This window comes from Dendrobates tinctorius, unplaced genomic scaffold, assembly GCF_039654945.1.
Source record: "Dendrobates tinctorius isolate UK_male_01 unplaced genomic scaffold, ASM3965494v1 ptg000031l, whole genome shotgun sequence".
Classification (NCBI taxonomy): domain Eukaryota; kingdom Metazoa; phylum Chordata; class Amphibia; order Anura; family Dendrobatidae; genus Dendrobates; species Dendrobates tinctorius.
Window position 1 is genome coordinate 23,250,364 of NW_027361699.1, and position 21,385 is coordinate 23,271,748.

A 21,385-nucleotide genomic window follows, 5' to 3' on the forward strand; every position below is an offset into this window, starting at 1 on the left:
TCTGTTCTGACATTCTCGTGTACTCGAAAAACGTCTCAGGGTTTTCACACAGCTCTGTGAACAACGAGTGGTAGGCTCCACGGCTCTCTCGGACTTCAACGATGGGGTGTTGCCAATAGTGACAAAAACATCTTCTCTGCCTTTCTCTTCTTCTTTCTTCTTCACAAGCCACAGTAAAGGTAACAGCAAATTTCAATGACAAATCAAGATTAAGAATGAAGCTCTCCACGCTAAGATCCATCTTGTAGCTGTATACAGCAGCAAAAGATGAGGATTTCATCAGTGCAGTGTGTCTGTATATAGAAATCCCATGAGACACGCCCACTGGGTGTCTGGTGTCAAGGAAATTCTACTGGAAAAGCATTGGAAATATCGAATGCATGCGCATAAACAACGCAAATGCATGCAAAAACGCACACAAACACGTTTTTTTTCATCATGCGTAAGATGATGCGGATAAAAATGCTGCGTAAACATGCGTTTGCATGTGTTTGAGCATGCAGATGATACGCTGCGCACAGAACGCTAATGTGAACTCCGGAGACCAGAACTGTAAACACACTATTCTAAGTGTGGTCGCACTAGCGACTTGTATAAAGGCAAAATTATGTTCTTCTCATGTGCATCTATGCCTCTTTTAATGCATCCCATTATTTTATTTCCCTTTTGCAGCAGCTGCCTGACACTGGCCACTAAATGTGAATTTGTCGTCCACCCATACACCCTGGTCTTTTTCATTGACGGTTTTGCCCAGTGGTTTACAATTAAGCACATAATTATACATCTTATTTGCTCTACCCAAGTGCATGACCTTACATTTATCCCCATTAAAGCTCATTTGCCATTTATCAGCCGGAGCTTCTAGTTTACATAAATCCTCCTGTAATATAAAATTGTCCTCCTCTGCATTGATTACCCTGCGGAGTTTAGTGTCATCAGCAAATATTGAAATTCTACGCTGTATGCCCCCTGCAAGGTCATTAATAAATATGTTAAAAAGAAGCGGGCCCAATACTGACCGCTGTGTGGTGGTGTGGGAGAGGGAGACACTGAATGTCCGGTCTGTTAGCTACGACGAGATCCAGGATAGGGCCAAATCTGTGATGCCAAGAGATAAGAGAATCTGTAACAAGAGGGAATGGTCCACAGTGTCAAAGGCAGAAGACAGGTCCAGGAGAAGGAGGACAGAGTAGTGTTGCTTGCTCTTGGCAGTGACTTTAGTTAGGGCATTTTCAGTTGAATAATGTGGTCGGAAGCCAGATTGTAACTGGTCAAAGAGCAAGCAGGAGGAGAGGTGAGAGGACAGTTCAAGATGGACATGTTGTTCCACTAGTTTTGATGCATAAGGGAGAAGTGTTATCGGGTGATAGCTAGACACAGAGGATGGGTCGAGGGAGGGCTTTTTGAGGATGGGTGTGATTAAGGCATGTTTGAAGGATGAGGGGAAGATACTATTTACAAGTGACAGGTTGAACAGATGTGTTAGGGTTGGGATGAAGACTGGTGAGGTTAGGGATGAGGTGGGACGGGAGCGGGTTAAGCGTGCAAGATGTGATCTTGACAGAAGGGTGGAGAGCTGATAATCTGCCATGGTGGAGAAAAGAAACTGTCAAATCAGTGGGAGCATGACAGCAAGAAGTCTCAAAAATGTATATCACTGCCATTCATTCCAATAGGATGAGACAGGCAAGCTCCCCCAAAAACATTAGTCCAATATTGGGCATTCATTGCATATTATAAGAGTATCCACATCTATCATGGGAATGTTGTCACCAGGAAGAGAGAGGTGGTGACACCAGTATTGCTCTTTTCATTCACCTGTGTAGGAGTTCCATCAATTTCAGAGCAACTACGCAAGCAATTTTCGGAACCCCCATACAAATTATTAGGTACATGGTCACCTTCTACTCTCAGTGTTTTGTAACAGGGCCCCTTTATCAAGATAAATCTGGGTCCCTTTGGTGGGACCTGCATCGATCTGATAATTATGGCTTAACCTGTGGCTATGCATCAGATGTCCAAGATGGCACAATCACTTTAAATTCAGAAGCTATTGACACATCTTAATAGTGTATGAAATATGATGTTGAAATATTTTAAAAATGATCGTCCATACTATAAATTTGTATAGCATATTGTCACGCCTAAAAGCTTAATGTTTTTCTTACTCTTATAGGTAAACCAATGGATGCGTCAAACTTCATTATACATTCTGTTTCAAACGTCATTTGTGCAGTAGTTTTTGGACACCGTTTCTCTATTGATGATCCAACGTTCCAAAAACTAGTATCAATAAATCAACAAATCATTGAGGGCTTTGGATCTAAGTTTGGAATAGTAAGTAAAATTGCCTATCTAGAATTATCAATGTTATTCAAATGGTTATTCACATCTAAGCCATTTATAGCACATTCATCCCCATAGAATATTCTATAAATGTCTAACATAGTGTGGTGTAATGACCACTGTGTCCGCTAGGGGGCGCTGTGTGGATGTCCCAGGAGAGAGGATGAATGGCAGAGTCATGAATGACCATTATGTATCTCAAGGTGGGTGGCCTTGAGATGGAGACTGATGTGTGTGTTGATCATCAGTGATACTGCTGACGTGTTGTGTCAATGTGTCAGGGAGAGGTCTCCAGGTAACTGGGGAGATGGGCGGACCCAGTTACCTACAAACCCACCTAGGGGGTGTGTTGACGAACGCTATTCCAAAGTGTCTGTGAATGGTTAAAGGACCTTTGTGAGGTCATAGCCATGTGACCCGGTGGGCGTGGCTACGGACCATATATGGTGGCCAGGGTAGGTCACATGTGGTGAATGCTGGGACCCGGTTGGTCCAGTGTGGAAGGTCCCGTTGAGATGAGGCTTCCTGGCTAACAGCCTGTGAAGTGGCTGTGAGTAATGGCGATGCGTGCCTGTTAGTTCCCTGGAGGGAATGAACATGTGCAGCATGGTGAAGCAGCATGAGGAAACCCTGACAGGGTGAGATAACTTGGTGGCTAGAAACCCTACACATTGAACAGTGCATAACTTGTATGACTACAGGATAACAGAGCTGAACTCTGTAATGGACGCTATGCTGACTATATGCTGTTTCCTGTTGCTTTGATGGTTTATGATGCTGAATAAACCGAAGGTACTATGATTGTTTTATGGAAAACCCGTGCCAGATCTGGTTTTGTGGCGGCTAAGCGAGAATCCCCTATGTGAATGACAGCGCTACCTCACAATGGGTAAAAATAAATTAAGTTGTATGTGGCAGACTTCATTGCATATAGCAAGAGGGTCCATTCCAGTACTGTCTGCTGCTGCCTATTACAGATATTTATATACGTAGTCCCAGGTATCAGGGGCCAGGAATATCTTTTTTTGGATGTTAATCCTGATTACTTTCTTTAAAAGCAATCCAGAGCACACCGTTTTTCTGCTCCATTTGCTTGTTGGCACTGCTAAAAATCCAGTTATTTTAAACAGGGGTTTGGCCATCACACAGATCACATCTTAGTGTATTGAAAATTGTGCCATTTCTTACCTACTGTTAAATTTTTTTGTAGTGTCTTAGATAAGACACCAGTTTGCTGAAAAAAAATTGTTACCTACAGGCCAGATATTTAACACTGGGATTTGTCCGCAACACGTATCGTATATCAGTGCGGTCAAAATTGTGCCACTTAAGGCCTCAAGTAAAATTTTGTTGCAGTGTTTTAGGCAAGTTGTTGACACCAGTTTGCTGAAAAAAAATAGTTACCTACAGGGCAGATATTTTACACTGGGTTGTGTCCGCCACATGGATCACATATCAGTGCGCTCAAAATTGTGCCATCTCAGGACTCCATTGCATTTTTTTGCTGTGACTTAACCTAGTTATTGACACCAGTTTGCTGAAAAAACAAATTGTTGCCTACAGGCCAGATATTTTAAACTGTGGTTTTCCCGAACAGGGTTCACATATAAGTTTGCTTCAAATTCAGCCACTTGTAGTGAACGTGGAAAATATTGTACTCCATTTAAAATGGGCAAGGTGCGTGGCAAGGGACGGGGAAGTGGACATGATGGTGATGGTGCATGCAGAGGTTGAGGCCTAGGCCATGGGCAAGCTGAAATTGTGCTACAACCTTTGCCCGACCTTCCTGTCCCAATTTCTTGGGGACTGCAGCAGCACACCACTTGAACCCAGAGCAGTGTCAAAAGGTTTGTTGGTTGGATAGTGGATAATGCTTCTAGTCACTTTGCCACCACCACCACCACGCTGTCTTCCACACGGTCAAGTCTGAGTAGCTGTGAGTCTGGAGCGCATATTCCTCACCTTGATCTTCCTTCCTCCCACCATGCCGAGTGCCGGAGACAACTGGTCCTATCCGAATAGCTGTTCACTTTTCCATTTATAGATTCTGGCCACTTGCCCGATCCACTTGAAGCAGGACAAGAGGAGATCGCATGTAGCGATGCCCAAATATTTGAGCAGCTACGGTCACATGAAGGCCACGGTGGGAAAGTGTCACAAGAGGTGGACAATGATGAGACACATTTGCCAGAAAGTCAGGAGGAGTGTAAGGTGCTGCTGCAGTGTAATACAGCGCAACCTCCACCAGGGGGTGATGGTGAGGGAGGGGAGGTTGCACACACACACACACACACACACACAGAGTAGTAACACAGAGCAACAGCACAGGTGTCACAGGTAATGAAAGAGTAGTCAGGTTAGCAGAAGTACCAAGGGAGACAGCAAGTGCGTAGTCAGGGACAAGCGAGAAGTCAGGACCTACCAGGAACATGGTATCAGAAACATAAGATATAAGCCGTTGTCAGGGTACAAGCCAGAGGGTCAAAAGCCAGTTGGAAAGGGTGGTATCAGAAATGGAAAAAACAGAAGCAGAGTCCAGAGATCAAGCCGGGACGTTCACAAGTCCAGGAAATCAGGGGCAGGAGGAACACTAAAGGAATACAGGTCAGAGGCACTAGCTTGGAAGCTTGCAGTATTGCTGACGCTGGCCCGCAGGCTGCAGAGGACAGAAATAGCCCAGCCAGCTCCAGAACGAGGCAGAGGGGATTAACCCCTGGATGACCAGTCCAAAGAGAAGACAGCAGAAAACAAACTCTGGACTGGATCATGACAAGGAGGTACAGGGTTCTGAAGTGGAGGATGAGGTAATGGTTGATATAGTAATTGATCCAAGCTGGCAGGAGGACATGCAGAGTGAGGACAGCAGCTCACAGGGGGAGGGAGGCGTAGCACCCCATCAGGCAGGAAGACACAGTGTTGAGGCCGCATTCCAACTGTTAGGTCTTCCCGAGTATGGTTGTTTTTTAAAGACTCTGCCGATAACCCCAAAAAGGTCATTTTCACCACCTGCCATGCCAGCATCAGCAGGGTTAGCAAAACTACCAGCCTCACCACCACCAGCATGATCAGGAACATGGCAGCAAAGCACCCAACTTTGTGGGCCAAACCCCAGGGTCCACGAACAGTGTCTGCAGGTGACACCACTGCTTCTTCCACTTTTGTGCATGCAAGCCAATCCCCTGTCCATGGTGCACACGAAGATGCCTCCTGCCCTGCACCTGTCATTGCCCACACTCAACTAGCACTATCATCAAGCACGTCCACGTCCTTGTCCCAAATCAGCGTTCAGTTGTCATTACCCCAGTCCTTGGACCGCAAACGCAAATACGCAGCCAACGCCCCACAGGCCATACTACTAAATTCACATATTTCGTGACTGCTTGCGCTCGAAATGTTGCCTTTTAGGCTGGTGGAGATGGAAGCTTTCCACACCCTGATGGAGGCGGCCGTCCCTCGGTACTCAGTCCCAAGCCACCACTATTTCTCCCAGTGTATCGTCCCCACATTACACAAGCACATGTCCCACAACATTAGCAGTGCCCTCAACAATGCAGGTGTCAGCCACAGATCTGCCTGCTCTCTCAGAGCTGTCCAAAACTCTTCAGCATTGTGCGGTTTGTCATCTAAGCATATTAGTTTCATCACAGCCTGTTGCCGCTTGGCTGAGGCAGTGCTGCAGTGCTTCCAGCTTGTGACTGATGTGGTCATTTCGGAGATGGAGGCTGAAGAAGAGGAGGAGGAGGATGAGGTGCAGGAGTTGTAGACTGTGGGGGAAACCCTGATTGACCTAGGGCCCACAATCCTCGGCGTCGGGAGGTCGTGTTCCATCCCAATGTCCGACTGGGTCCCTGCTTCCACTATGTTAACCCAGTGTGCCGTCAGCGAGATGTACCGTCCCTGACCAGAAGCACTTGTCCACGTGTCTGTGGTTAGGTTGACTTTCCCAGTAACTGCCTTTAATAACATTTTTGAAAGAAAAGATAATTCTAAAGGGCTCACTCAATTTGATTGTGGTCCTATAATAGGATACCACTATTGCAACAAGTTATTACTTGAAATTTTTTGCCTCTTAAATATTTCACAATCAATTATGAGCTGTGCTATTGCAATGTAGAAAAGTTTAGGAACAATACAAACTCAGTCACAAAATGGCAGATCAAGTAAAGTTACAGAGCCAGATTGCCGACTGCTGAGGCGCATAGTGCACAAAGTGCAGAGTCCAAACCTCATCTGCCACTAACATCATCACAAAACTATGTCTGGAGCTTCATGGCATGAGTTTCCATGGCCAAGTATCTAACAGGCAAGTCTTACATCACCAAGCACAATTCCAAGTATGAGACTTTGGAACAGTGGACATTTGTCCACTGCAACCTAGTGGATGAGTCTGGGTTAGCTGAATGCCAGGAGAATGTTACCTGGCCGGATTGTGATAACAGTGAAGTTTCTTCTAAGAGAGATAACAATATGGAGTTAGTTTTCTCATGTTGGCCTAGGTCCCTTAGTTACAGTAATGAGAAATCTTAATGCTTCAACATAACAAAACATTTTGGACAATTATGTGCTTCCAACTTTTTTGGAACAGTTTGGAGGAGCTGTCATGCCCGCCATGTCTGTTATGCCGCATGAACCCTGGAGCAGTGTGCACGCGCACCAAATTATCATGCCCGCCATGTCTGGTATGCCGCATGACTCCTGGAGCAGTGTGCACGCGCACCGAACTATCATGCCCGCCATGTCTGGTATGCCGCATGACTCCTGGAGCAGTGTGCACGTGCACTAAACTCTCATGCCCATTATGTCTTATGCTGCAAGATCCCTGGAAGCAGTGTGCACACGCACCTCGTGACTGTTGTGCTGCAAGATGCCTGGAGCAGTGTGCACGTGCGCCTCATCTCATGGCTGCCTGCCATTGCCAGTACGCATGTGTGTTTTACCTCATGGCTATATGCCGTTGCTGTGTGACCAGCCATCTCTGCTCTGCCTTCAGCAATCCTCTCTGTGTTCCTGGAGTCCCTGATCATGTGACCTTTCCTATATTCCAGCACTGTCTGATCCAGCAATCCTCCCTATGGTCCTGGACTCACTGATCATGTGACCCTCTCTATGGTCCAGCAGAATCTGATCTAGCTAGCCTCTCTATGATCCTGGAGGATCTGAACTGGAAGTCCTCTCCTGGTCCTGACCCGGAAGTGCAGGTTCCTATGGTCGGGGCCTGAGTATCGTGTTGCTTCCCTGCATGGCTGCTTGGTCTGCTCGGTCACTCTCTGTATTCTGTGCCCCTGCACTCTGCCCTGTCGTGCGTCTCTGCACACGCTCTGTGCTTGCATTCTGCCTCTTGTCCTGAGCTATGTCTTGTGTTGTCTCTCGTGCCGTGTTATGTCCTTGTTATGCTTTGACTTGTAGTCCTTCCTATGTTCTCTGCCTTGGCCTGCTTTGCCATGTCTCGCCTTTGCTATGCTTTGACTTGTAGTCCTTCCTATGTTCTCTGCCTTGCCTGCTTCGCCAGTTCTTGTCTATGCTATGCTTTGCCTTGTAGTGCTTCTGCTTCCCTGTTTCTGCCTGGTCTTCCTTGTTCTGACTTATGGTGCTCTGTTGTGCCTCCTGGCACACGCACAATTCCTCTTCTCTTACCTATGGTGCTCTGAGGTGCCTCCTGGCACACGCACCATTCCTGCTCTCTGACCTATGGTACTCTGTTGTGCCTCCTGGCACACGCACCATTCCTCCTCTCTGACCTATGGTGCTCTGTTGTGCCTCCTGGCACACGTACCATTCCTGCTCTCTGACCTATGGTGCTCTCTTGCATATTTCTAGGCTAGTCTCAAGGCTCTGCCTTGACCCGGCTCTGGGCTTCGGCCTACGCGCCACTGCTAGCTCTATGTCTCTGTACCTGGCTCTGGGCTCTAGCATACGCTCCGCTTCTCTTGTACCCGGCTCTGTGCTACTGCCTACGTTCCGCTCCTTGCTCTGTACCTTGCCATGCTTCTTTGCGTGCCCTTTGCACACGCCTGGCCTTCCTAGCCTCCTGTCTGTGCCTCAGCCGTGCCCGCCCTAGCTGTGTCCGCCTGCTTGTGCCTCAGCCATGCTAGTCGGCCAGTAACAGCTGTGCAGCCTGCTATGCCTCAGCCGGGTTCGCCTCAGTCTTGCCCATCTGGCCCTAGCTTGTACCCTGTCGTGCCCTCTTGCACGCACAGGCCTTAGTCTGAACCCTGGTGTGCCTCCTAGCATGCGTAGGTCCTTGCCCTAGCCTGAACCCTGGTGTGTCTCCTAGCATGCGCAGGCCCTTGCCTTAGCCTGAACCCTGGCATGCCTCCTAGCACGCGCAGGCCCTTGCCTTGAACCCTGACCATTGCGTGCCCCTCGGCACGCGCAGGACCTTGCCTTGGACCCGGGCGTGTCCCTACACACGCACCCTGTCTTGTACTTTGAACCCTGGCGTGTCCCCTACACACACACCTTGCCTTGCACCTTGCCCTGGACCCTCGTGTGCCCCTAGCACGCACCCTGCCTGGAACTTTGCCTTGGACCTTGGCGTGTTCCCTAACACGCACCATGTCTTAGACTGTCGTGCCTCCTTGCCTGAACCCTGGTTTGCCTGCCGTATGCCCAGAACCTGCCGATCACTGCCTGGGATCCTGAGCTTGACGACGGCGGCCAGATGTCCGGAGCTGATGTCCGCAGCCTGAAGCCCTGATCCTGTTGATTGTCGCCAGCAGTCTGGAGTCCAATGCCATCGACTCATTGCCGGTATCCTGGCGTGCCACCTGGCACGTACCATGCCATGGAACTTGGCGCGCCACGCATGCACCTTGCTGTGTTTCGCCTGTTATCACGTTTTGCATCTGATGTTACCCTGAGTTTGCTTTAATGAAGATACCTTGAATTCACGTCTTGTCTTGTTTCCTGCACGTCCTTTATCGTCAGACACTCGTACTTAGTGTCTACCTGAGCAGGCCGTCTGGTTCCAGCAGTCGTTGTAGCTCACCCCCTTGGTCTTGCCCCTTACACTCCCTGTATAGAGGGTGGTTCCTCACAAGGTCAGCTCGCCCTAGGTGGGTGGGTGCCACGACCCAGAGGGTTCACTCTAAAGAAAACGACTCAGCGTAAGCTGACTCCGTCACAGGAGCATTATTTGAACGAGCATGCCTGTGCAAGGTCCATAAAGACATGGGTGGGCAGTCTGGTGTTTTAGAACATGACTGGCTCACCTGAAACCTAAGCATTAAGCCCATTTAAAATCAATAGGATCAGCTAGAATAAAGATCCAACATCAGGGTCTGACCTCACAAATGTTGTTCTGAATGAATGGGCAAATATTGCCACAGACAGCCCAAAGTCTTCCCACAAGCTGCAAAGAAGGGATTAACATCATGTTAATGTCTATGGTTTTAGAGTGGGATGTTACATAAACTCCTGTAGGTGCAGTGTGTAGTGGTCATAATATTTTTATCCATATAGTATACAGCGTATAATGCAGATTCTATAAACATATATCAAGAGGGGTAAGAATGTTCTGTTGCATTGTAGCCATCACATCATCCTGTCCATTGTTATTTATAATACCACTGATGTCACCGGTTTTGTTACACAGCTTTATGATGCATTTCCTTGGCTGATGAAGCGCTTACCAGGTTCCCATCAGAAAATGTTTAAAAATCGAAACTATATTTACAACTTTGTAAGAAATGAAATAAGAATTCACCAACAAAATGAATCGTTAGAGGAGCCTAATGATCTCATAGACCACTATTTGGCGCAGATTGCAAAGGTATGTAAATAAGCATTTGATCTGATTTAAATCTACCAGAAAATTTAGTCTACCAAAACAGAATGATTTTGCCATGTCCACAGACATTGAAAGACAACTCCTTTACATGGAATAGGAAGGTTTTATTTTAGGACAATTACAACTAATGGTGTAAATGGATAAACCAGAACAATTTTAGAATCTGTAAGATTGGTCAGAAGTATGTCTGTTGAAATGCAGAATAGGAGCTTCAACACCAGGCAATCTACAGACAGGTGTCTAGTTATTTAGGGGGAAAAAAGCAGGTCTTTTCTTAACCTTGGACAACCCACTTTAGGGTCAGTCCTGATAAAAAGTGGTAGAGTAAGATTACTTATATACGTTTCTCTAGATATGCAGTATTTTGACTGACAACATTATGCATCGTATACAGTGCCTTGCCAAAGTATTTGGCCCCTTGGAACTTTTCAACCTTTTCCTACATATCATGCTTCAAACATAAAGATACCAAATGTAAATTTATGGTGAAGAATCAACAACAAGTGGAACACAATTGTGAAGTTGAACGAAATTTATTGGTTATTTTAAATTTTTGTGGAAATTCAAAAAGTGAAAAGTGGGGTGTGAAATATAATTCAACCCCTTTACTTTCAGTGCAGCAAACTCACTCCAGAAGTTCATTGTGGATCTCTGAATGATCCAATGTCCTAACTGACTAATGATGACAAATATAATCCACCTGTGTGTAATCAAGTCTCCATATAAATGCACCTGCTCTGTGATAGTCTCAGGGTTCTGTTTGATGCACAGAGAGCATCATGAAAACTAAAGAACACAAAAGGCTGTTGTGGAGAAGTTTAAAGCCGGATTTGGATACAAAATGATTTCCAAAACTTTAAATATCCCAAGGAGCACTGTGCAAGCGATCATATTGAAATGGAAGGAGTATCATACCACTGCAAATCTACCAAGATCCGGCCGTCCCTCTAAACTTTCATCTCAAACAAGGAGAAGACTGATCAGAGATGCAACCAATAGGCCCATGATCACTCTGGATGAACAGCAGAGATCTACAGCTGAGGTGGGATAGTCTGTCCATAGGACAACAATCAGTCGTACTCTGCAAAAATCTGGCCTTTATGGAAGAGTGGCAAGAAGAAAGCCATTTCTCAAAGATATCCATTAAAAGTGTTGTTTAAAGTTTGCAACAAGCCACCTGGGAGACACACCAAACATGTGGAAGAAGGTGCTCTGGTCAGATGAAACCAAAATCGAACTTTTTGGCAACAGTGCCAAACTATATATGTTTTTAGCATAATGGCAACACAGCTCATCACCCTGAACACATCATCCCCACTTTCAAACATGGTGGTTGCAGCATCATGGTTTGGGCATGCTTTTCTTCAGCAGGGACAGGGAAGATGGTTAAAATTGATGGAAAGATGGATGGAGCCAAATACAGGACCATTCTCGAAGAAAACCTGTTGGAGTCTGCAAAAAACCTGAGACTGGGATGGAGACTAGTCTTTCAACAAGACAATGATCCCAAACATAAAGCAAAATCTACACTGGAATGGTTCACAAATAAACGTATCCAGGTGTTAGAATGGCCAAGTCAAAGTCCAGAACTGAATCCAATTGAGAATCTGTGGAAAGAGCTGAAAACTGCTGTTCACAAACGATCTCCATCAAACCTCACTGAGCTCGAGCCCGTTTGCCAAGGAAGAATGGGTGAGAATTTCAGTCTCTCCATGTACAAAACTGATAGAGACATACTCCAAGCGACTTGCAGCTGTAATCGCAGCAAAAGGTGGAGCAACAAAGTATTAAGTTAAAGGAGCCGAATAATATTGCACACCCCACTTTTCAGTTTTTGAATTTCCACAAAAATTTTAAATAACCAATAAATTTCATTCAACTTCACAATTGTGTCCCACTTGTTGATTCTTCACCAAATATTTACATTTGGTATCTTTATGTTTGAAGCATGATATGTGGGAAAAGGTTGAAAAGTTCCAGGGGGCCGAATGCTTTTGCAAGGCACTGTACCAGTCATTAAAAAATATGTATCTTTTACTTCCAGACAAGTGGTGATCCTAACTCCACATTTGATATTTCAAATCTGCTTCAAGTATCGATGGATCTTTTCACTGCAGGAACTGAAACGACTGCCACCACCTTACAGTGGGCGATCATGCTCATGCTGGCATACCCTGATATACAAGGTGGGTAATTGTGGACTGTGGTCCAATTGAAATAGATTTGATACCATAACGAAACTAACCTAGCTATGTAGTACTGTTGTGAAAAATAAGGTACATGTCTATTGAGTTCAAGCGAGGGCTTGGATAGGACTCAGTCTGCCCTAAACAGCAGATTTTCCCTCCAGATCCTGAGTATCAATTGGCTGGACCACATACAAAACAAGAATTTTACACATGTACATAAGTATTTGTTATTTTTTTCTACACACATCTAAGCCTTTTTTGGAACCATTGATGGTTCCGACTGTGACCAGCTCCTGATACAAGCTGTTACACAGATTACTAGTTCTTACGATAACGAAGCTTTGTTTCCAATGGGGATTAACCATTTTTAATTGTTTGCTTTTTTAGGGAGTTTTACTTTAAATAAAATTTGACAATACTTTTTGTAAGGGCTGTTTATGTACATGTTAATAATGTAATAATGACCCCCACCACCCCCATTTTCCTTGAGGTCTCTTCTCAAGACCAAATATTTTTTTTTTAATCTCTCCTCAAAACTAGGATCCTCCATGCTCCTTATCAGTTCTCCGGTTCTTCTTTGTACTTTTCTAACTCCAATACATCCTTTTTGTGAATTGATGCTCAGTATTGAACTGCATATTCCAGATGAGGTCACACTAACCCTTTGTAAAGTGATAGTACCATATTTCTGTCTCGCGAGTCCATGCTTCTTTTCATACATGACATCCTGCTGGCCATGGAAGCCGCTGATTGACATTGTATGCTGTTATTTAGCCTGGGATCTACAAGTACTCCCAGATTCCCCCTCTCCTAGTTTTACTTCCCGCAGAACATATGCTTCCCATGTATTATTACTGCCTAAGTGCAATAACTTTACATTTATCCATATTGAACCTCTTCTGCAAGTGGACTCACAAACACTCACTTTGTCCAAGTCATCTTGTGACTAATAAAATCTCCTAATAAGATAATAATGATAAAATATAATGTAGATGTTTAAAGAGGACCTGTCAAACTTTACATTGAAAGACCCACAGTTGTATTTTAGAGCTTCTCCTGGTTTTGGTTTACAAATGCTGAAACAGTGCCGTAAATACTGAGCTGCGAATAAGCCCTGCAGGAAATCTGTCACATTTAAAATGGTGTTATGGAGCAGGATGACATCAGAAGATTGATGTATAGTTTTGTACTTGAAGATTCAATATAACTTGAATTTTAAACATTGACATCCCTGCTCTTTCTGTGAATTGGTGGTCCTGTTTAGTAACTGTTCAGGAACACCAACTGGACTTCTAAGCAAAGAAAAAGGAGGTATTTTTATGAATTTAAATAATTTTTTCTTTTTGCTATAAAACTGCTAAGCTGCTCATGCTCTATACCATGGTGCCCACAGATTGGCACTGCACATATAAGGTGACTGGTTCCCTTTAGGTAAATATACATTGTAAATAATTTGCATAATTAAAACAAATACATACGTGTCAAACTAAGCCACACATACTGGATACTGACTTGCTACATGTTCTAATCACAGAGAACATACATAGAGAGTTAGATCAAGTTCTTCAGGACTCTTCTGCCATTAAATATGAAGACAGGAAGAGACTTCCTTACACCAATGCTGTGATTCATGAAATTCAACGTTATGCAAATATTGCATCTACTGGAACACTGAGAAGAAGCATAAAGGACATTACTCTTGATGGTTATTCTATAAAAAAGGTGAGGTAATACTGAAACTATGAGGAAAGCCTAACAGACATCGTGAATAATCAATAGCAGATATATTTAGCGTTTCCGTCCAAATCAATATCAAACAGATGTTATCCATGCCTTGCTTCATCTCTATATAAAAGGTAAAATTTTGATAAGAAACATGACAATAATATCCACTGCCTGGGACCTCCAGGGGTGGAGATATCCTAAAAGTTGGGGATCTCATAAACTTCTAAAATACCTAGCACATCCATGACCAGCCCCCATTGAGCTCACCAAGGGGATGTATGTGAGCGTAGCCTTGATCTTATAAAAATCAGAGTTTGGGGTTTGGTCTTTTATCAGTTCTGGAAGGTACAGCTTGCTGTGGTTCTGCCCGTTTTCTTAAAGGAATACCTCCCTCCTTTTATTTTATGTGATTGTATGTACTTTATTGTTTTATTCTCAATTTGTAACATCATTTTATAAATTGTGACTACTTTTTCTGATTTATAAATATATAAAATGTAATAGCTCTGTTCTTCTTGCTCTGTAAACCTCATTCCTGAAGCCATATAATACCTGTAACAAGTGTCCAATCTGCCTGTGTAAACGACTAGTGGTGTCAGCTAGTAGTTTCTTTTGTTATTGTGAAGTTGGTATTTTTTATATTGGAGTATATACTATATTCCATGTGTTGGAATTGAGGTGTATATACGAAACGCTCACTGCGAGTCCCGAATATCTGGCATAGTAGTAGAAACAATTGCAGCCTTGTCCATTACTCAGTCAATTGCATAATTGTCATGACAATTGGTGGCAGAATTCCCCTTGCCGTTCTCCCTGACTAAACGGTGGCAACCGTGTGATCCATGTGATCTCTCCTGTGTTCCCCTAATAGAAGGGAAAAACAATTCCCAGTTTTGGGCTTTGCTAACTGAAATGAAGAACCTTGATCCAATAATCTAGAGGAGTGATTTGTATTCCACAACATGTTTCTACGCCAGACTGGAGTCTTTCTCAAGTGTAAAAACCAACTGTACCAAGTACTGTACAATTAGTAGAGTTGGTTTTTACACTTGAGTAAGATGACAGTCCAGTGCGAAACGCTTCTTTAGATTATTGGATCAAGGATCTTCATTTCAGTTAGCAAAGCCCAAAACTGGGAATTGTCTTTCCCTTCTATCAGGGGAACACTGGAGAGATCCCACGATTGCCACCGATTAGTCAGGGAGAACAGCAAGGGGAATCACACAGATCCCACCACTGCCACCAATTTTTGAGGGAGAACAGCATGGGGATCTTCATTTTGGTTAACAAAGCCCAAAACCACGAACTGTCTTTTCCTTCAAACATCCTGGTGGAGTTCATCCTCCAGTCACGGGGCAGCAGCAACTGTTATTGACCGTTCACAAGAGTTGTGCCTACACAACTTGCTCAGGTGAGAACATTAACACATGAATGACTAACACACCTCCATGATAGGACCTGCTTATTGGTTGCCTTTACTATTTAATGAGCACAACCCCCTTCCCCCAATGCACGCTTCCTGAGGAACAGACAAAACGCACGTTGGGGCGACGGGGACGCCATACACAGGGCCATCACTCATGTAAGTGCTGCCTTACTATATATTATAGCCTGACCACTATTAGGAATGAAGGGACACTGAAGGGGCATTTTTTTACAAGTCAACATATGGGCATTTATTTTATGAGTGAAGTGCAATACCAGTGGTGGCGTTTCCCTTAAGATTAAACTGTGCTCATATTGCAAGGGATTGGTCATGAATTGTTCAATCCCAGACAGGAAGATTATTATATGTAAATTCAGAGATATACTATAAGTAATTTGTATTTTCTGTATTCTCTTATTGTTTCAGGGCATGAATATCTTACCCAATCTAGACTCTGTGTTACATGACCCCATGTACTGGGATAAGCCTGATGAATTCAACCCTGAACATTTCCTAGACAAAGATGGAAACTTTAAATCTAATGAGGCTTTCCTGCCATTTTCTGCTGGTGAGTTCACAAATGTCTCATACTTTTCAGAACTAGCAGTTGCACTTGAATTGCCGATGGGTAGACTACTTGAAGTGCTTGGGTTATTCTGAGCACAGATACAGTCTCTAAAACAGGATGTTGATGTTTTCATTATTATTTTTCCAAAAAACAGTTTGTTGGCATTTAGCAGTAGAACAGTGTTCACGTGCAGAGCATTTTGCTGCATTTTTGTATGCAAATTGAAAGCTGCTTCTTTAAATAGCAGCAAAGGTTATGAGATTTCAAAAATCTCATGCACACACATATTTGAAATCTGCAGCATGTAAATTCTTTCAGCATTTTTACAGCGTTTTTTGACCCATAGAAAGCAACGAGAAAGTGAAAAAACATCGCAAAAACGCTGTCATCAGCAACAATATCGAGGGGCTGCAAGAAACGTCCAAGAGATGGTCTGCCCCAACTATGGTGTACAGTTGCCATCGCTGACTGGCTGATGTGAGGTTTACGAGTATCAAACCAGCTGATGTCACCAGCAATGCCTAACACTTGCCATTATGACAATATCTATGAGGTCACTCATCACTACCATCTGTGACATGAACACCTGTTCTGGGACATTAACCCTTTCACACTGTGGCCATTTTCAGCTTTTTCCTTTTCGTTTTTTCTTCTACTTCTTCCCAGAGCAATGATTTTTTAATTTTTTCGGCAATATAGCAATATGAGGGCTTGTTTTTTGAGTTGTACTATTAAATGACACTTTTCATTCTGCCACATGGTGCACTGGAAAGCGGGAAAAACATTCAGAGCATGTTAAAATTGCAAAAAAAGTGCAATTTCACCACTTTTGGGAAGTTTTTTTTATTGACCATGTTCACTACACAATATAATTAATATGATTCTCCAGGTGAGTATGCAGATACCAAACATGCATAGTTTTTTTTTTAAGTGGTGAAAATTTTTTTCGGACATTTGCAAAACTAAATAAATAAATAAATAAAACCTTTTCTAGTGTCACCATTTTCCGAGACCGGTATCACTTTCAATTTTCGGGATATGATGCAGTTTTTTGTTTTTTCATATTTCTAAAAAACATTTTTTTTACTTTTTACTGTATTTAATAGTCCCCGTAGGGGACTTGAAAAATTAATGATTCTTCTCACCTTCCCCCACTCCCCCCTCCCTAAGGCGTCACCTTTTGAAGTCGGCAGCTGACTTCAGCGTGCATGGACGGGATCACATGATGTCACTGCCATGCACCCCAGTCACATGTACGCCAACGTCAGCTTCTAATTGGCTGGCAGCGTGTATTACAGCCACAGACCGGGCGGACCTCTGCACCGCAAAACACCAGCTGAATGTGAAATCGAGCACGCACATCCAGTTAACGTTTGCGCTGGCATCGGCAGGCCCCCTCGTTGCGCTCCCTCCTGAGGTCATCTGATGATCCCATGGTACGGTGGCCTGTGATAACCAGACATAACTCACTAACAGGTCTCATGCATTGCAGTACACGAGTACTGTTAGAAATGAGACCAGTGATCAAAGTAAAAAATATACATTTCCCACATTGAGACCACGGTAAGTGAAAAAGCTAAAAAAGTTAAATAAAATATGTAAAAAGGTAAAAAATAAAAAAAAAGCGGGAAAAAATCTCAAAAAAAACTATTCGCCACTAAAAACACAGCCTTTGTGATCAAATTCAAATATACAAAAGTAAATACACATAATTGGTATTGCCATGTCCGGAACAACCCAATCTATAAAACTGTTCTGTTATTCATTCCAAACAGCAAACACTGTAAAAAAAAAATTAAAAACATGTAAAAAATTTCGCTTTTTGCATCATACTGACACACAAAAAGCTGAATAAAAATCGAAAAAGTGATCATTCACTTTTGCAACATATTGTTTTTAGTCTGTAAAAGTAGCAAAATATAACAAAAGGATATAAATCCGGTATCACTGTAATCGTACTGACCCGACAAACAAATCAGTCTCATCAGTTTTTCCATTGGATTAACTGCAAAAAAAATATAAAAACAATAATTGAATTGCTGATTGTTATTCATCCTGTTTCTGAAAAATCTGAATAAAAAGTGATCATAAAACATTATGTGCCCCAAAATGGTACCCGAAAAATCTCAAATTCGTCGCGCAAAAAATAAGCCCTCATACAGCTCTGTTCATCAAAAAACAAAAAAATTACAGCTCTCAGAATATTAATCACATATTTCCCAACAACAATCTAAATAAACAACCATTATCCGAGACAAAAAGTCAAGTACATCACAGGATACAAAGAGATACAAGCTAAATCATTAAAAATATATTCTTTATTGAATCAAATACATAAAATGGATAAAAAAAAGACAGGACAAGAAGCCTCCAAATGTTAAAGAACACAGGCCATAAATAAAAAAAAGGCCAAATCAGTCAGTTGGACATATGTATAGTATCGATAAACCCATATATGTCAAAAAACAAAAGCATACTATGAAAAGTGCTAGTGCATATGCAAGTGCAATAGTATGTCGAGATAGACATGCAAAAAGTTCAAAGGACTATCTGTACTAGGATAATGCAATGTCCCATAAAAGTGCTAGTAATAAATACTGCCCAAATGCTATTGATGCCGATATCGGGTAAACCTATGGATCTTAATATAAGTCGGACACCCAAGGCAGCAAAACGATGGACAATATAAAGAAAATCAAAAGTACTGAGATATAAATGCTGCCGAGAGAATATACTGTGCTCTGTGTCCAATCACCCCGACGCCGATCTGCCTCGCTTCTTCTGGAAGAATTGCATTATCCTAGCACAGATAATGCTTTAAACTCAAACGCATGTGTATAGGTCCCGTTACATTTAGCGATGCACCAGCGATCCCAACAACGATACGACCCGGTCAGGATTGCTGGTGCATCGCTAAATGGTCTCTAGTGAGCTGCCAAACAGGCAGATCTCACCAGCGATGCAGCAGCGATCGGCGGTCGTTACTTACCTGTCACACGCAGCAATGATGACGACTTCCGCCCGCGTCCATGCGTCGCTCGTCGGCGCCAGCAGGAAGCTGACAATGAGAAATGGACCAAGACGATCTCGCGCAATCAGCAATATCCAGCGGGGGGGGCGTTCGGAGGTAAGGGCCCCGTCACACATAGCGACGCACCAGCGATCCCGACAATGATCTTACCTTGTCAGGATCCCTGGTGTGTCGCAACATGATCGCTGGTGAGCTGCCAAACAGGCAGCTTCACCAGCGATCGGCACCAGCGACACGTGGGTAACAAGCGACGCACGTCGCTTAGTTACCCAATGTGTACCTTAGTTACCAGCACACTGGTGCAGGGAGCTGGTAACCAAGGTACACATCGGGTTTCTAAGCGGCGCGCGGCACTTAGAAACCCGATGTGAACCTTGGTTACCAGCTCCCTGCACCAGCGCGCTGATAACTAAGGTACACATTGGGTTTCTAAGCGCTGCGCGCTGCTTAGAAACCCAATGTTTAAATTAGTTACCAGAGGCAGCTCGCTGATCGCTGGTCTCCCGCCTGTCACATGCAGCGATGCGTGCTGGCCAGCGGGAGACCAGCGATCAAAAAAATGACCTGGCCATTCCAGGATGATCAGCGATACCTGGCAGGGGGGCCGGTCGCTGAGAAGTGTCACACACAGTGATCTCGCTGGTGAGATCGCTGTTGCGTCACAAAACTTGTGACTCAGCAGCGATCTCGCTAGCGAGATCACTATGTGTGATGGGGGCTTAAGTGTCACATGTTGTGAGATCGCTAGCGATATCGCTGTTGTGTCACAAAATCGATGAAAAGGCCCTTAACTCGACATACTATTGCACAACAATTTGTGTTACAAAATTGAAATGGTGCTTCCTCCCTACTGAGCCCTGTCGCTTTGTCCAAATAGAGGTTTCTGACCACATGTGGGATATCGGAAGACTCAGAAGAAATTAGGTAACAAATGTTTGGGTCCATTTTCTCATGTTATTCCTTGTAAAAGTGAACAAAACTGGGGCTTTTTTTGTTCCACTTTGCATTACTTCCTGTGTAGCATGTGAAGGGTTAAAAAAAAATTCCTGACAGCAGTTTTGAAGTGTTTGAGTGGTGCGGTTTTTAAGATGAGATGACTTTTGGGGACTTTCTAATATTTAGATCCCTCAAAGTCCATTTATAAGTACAGTATATCTGAAAAGGTCCTTAAAGAAACAGGCTTTGAAAAAATGAGAAATTGCTGCTAGACTTTTAACCCTTCTAACATCTTATCAATAGAAAATTAGGCTTGAAAAATGATGCAGATGTAAGGTAGACATGTAGGAAATGTTATGTATTATTTAGTACAGCATGACTAACTGGTTTAAGGATATAGAAATTGAAAGTTGTAAAATTGTGTATTTTTCAAAATTTTTGCCAAAACTCTGATACTTTGGCAAGTAAACGCAAAACATATTGACCTAAATTTACCACCAACATAAAGGTGCAATGCGTCACGAAAAACATTCTAAGAATCACTGGGATACGTTAAAGCGTTCCACATAAAGTGACACTGTGCAGATTTAAAAAATTTGGTCTGGTCATGAAGATCAAAATTGGCTTGGTCACTAAGGGGTTAAGCATGTCTGATATCTCTTAATAAACATAAATATTGCATTTTTTACAGGCCACAGAGTATGTCTGGGAGAACAATTAGCACGATTTGAATTGGTCATTTTCTTTGTTACTCTAATGAGGGCATTCAGATTCCAACTTCCAAAAGGAGTGACAGAAGTGAATACAAAGTACATAGCAAAAGTGACATTACAGCCTCATCCTTATAAAGTCTGTATAATGCAAAGATGACATCCCAACTGTCTTCAATGTGAAGAAAAACAGAAAAATAAAAAAACAACATCTAGAATATCTCTGCACATCCATTTTAGAAATGTTCACATTTAGGATATTATAAAGAAAAGGTAACAAATTACTTGTTCGATCAATTAAGAATTTTGCTCAGTATTGTGTACAATTCTAAATATATTGCTGAACTGTAATTGTACCGATTAATTACAATCGGCAATGAGGGCAGCATTCACAATTTTGAAGACTTCTGAGCTGTAATCCTAAACAATCCTTGCTATATTTACAAAGTATTTTACAAAATGACTTATTGTTCATATGATTTTTATGGTAAATGTTTTTACACAAATTTTGATAACTAACTTTAATTTTCCATATTCTTATGTACATAAATAAAAAGACGAAATCTTGCCCTTTTCACACTGGCTACTAACAATAGACTGACATAGCCTGGTCTTTACAGAAAACTTTTCAGGATTAAAATGACAAATAACACCTCTATATGCAG

At 43.1% G+C, this 21,385-nt stretch overlaps 1 protein-coding gene across 1 annotated transcript in view; it reads left to right on the top strand.

Moving 5' to 3' along the window:
* The window catches only part of LOC141086300 (cytochrome P450 2J2-like), a 75,982-nt gene extending 54,827 nt beyond the window's left edge, over positions 1-21,155 (top strand). Inside the window, exons 4-9 of the mRNA XM_073572256.1 lie at positions 2,177-2,337; positions 9,941-10,117; positions 12,180-12,321; positions 13,859-14,046; positions 15,902-16,043; positions 20,702-21,155. Of these exons, the coding sequence (XP_073428357.1) occupies positions 2,177-2,337; positions 9,941-10,117; positions 12,180-12,321; positions 13,859-14,046; positions 15,902-16,043; positions 20,702-20,880 (989 nt within the window). The 3' untranslated portion in view covers positions 20,881-21,155. The remainder of the gene's footprint in view (positions 1-2,176; positions 2,338-9,940; positions 10,118-12,179; positions 12,322-13,858; positions 14,047-15,901; positions 16,044-20,701) is intronic.
* The last annotated feature ends 230 nt before the right edge of the window (positions 21,156-21,385 follow it).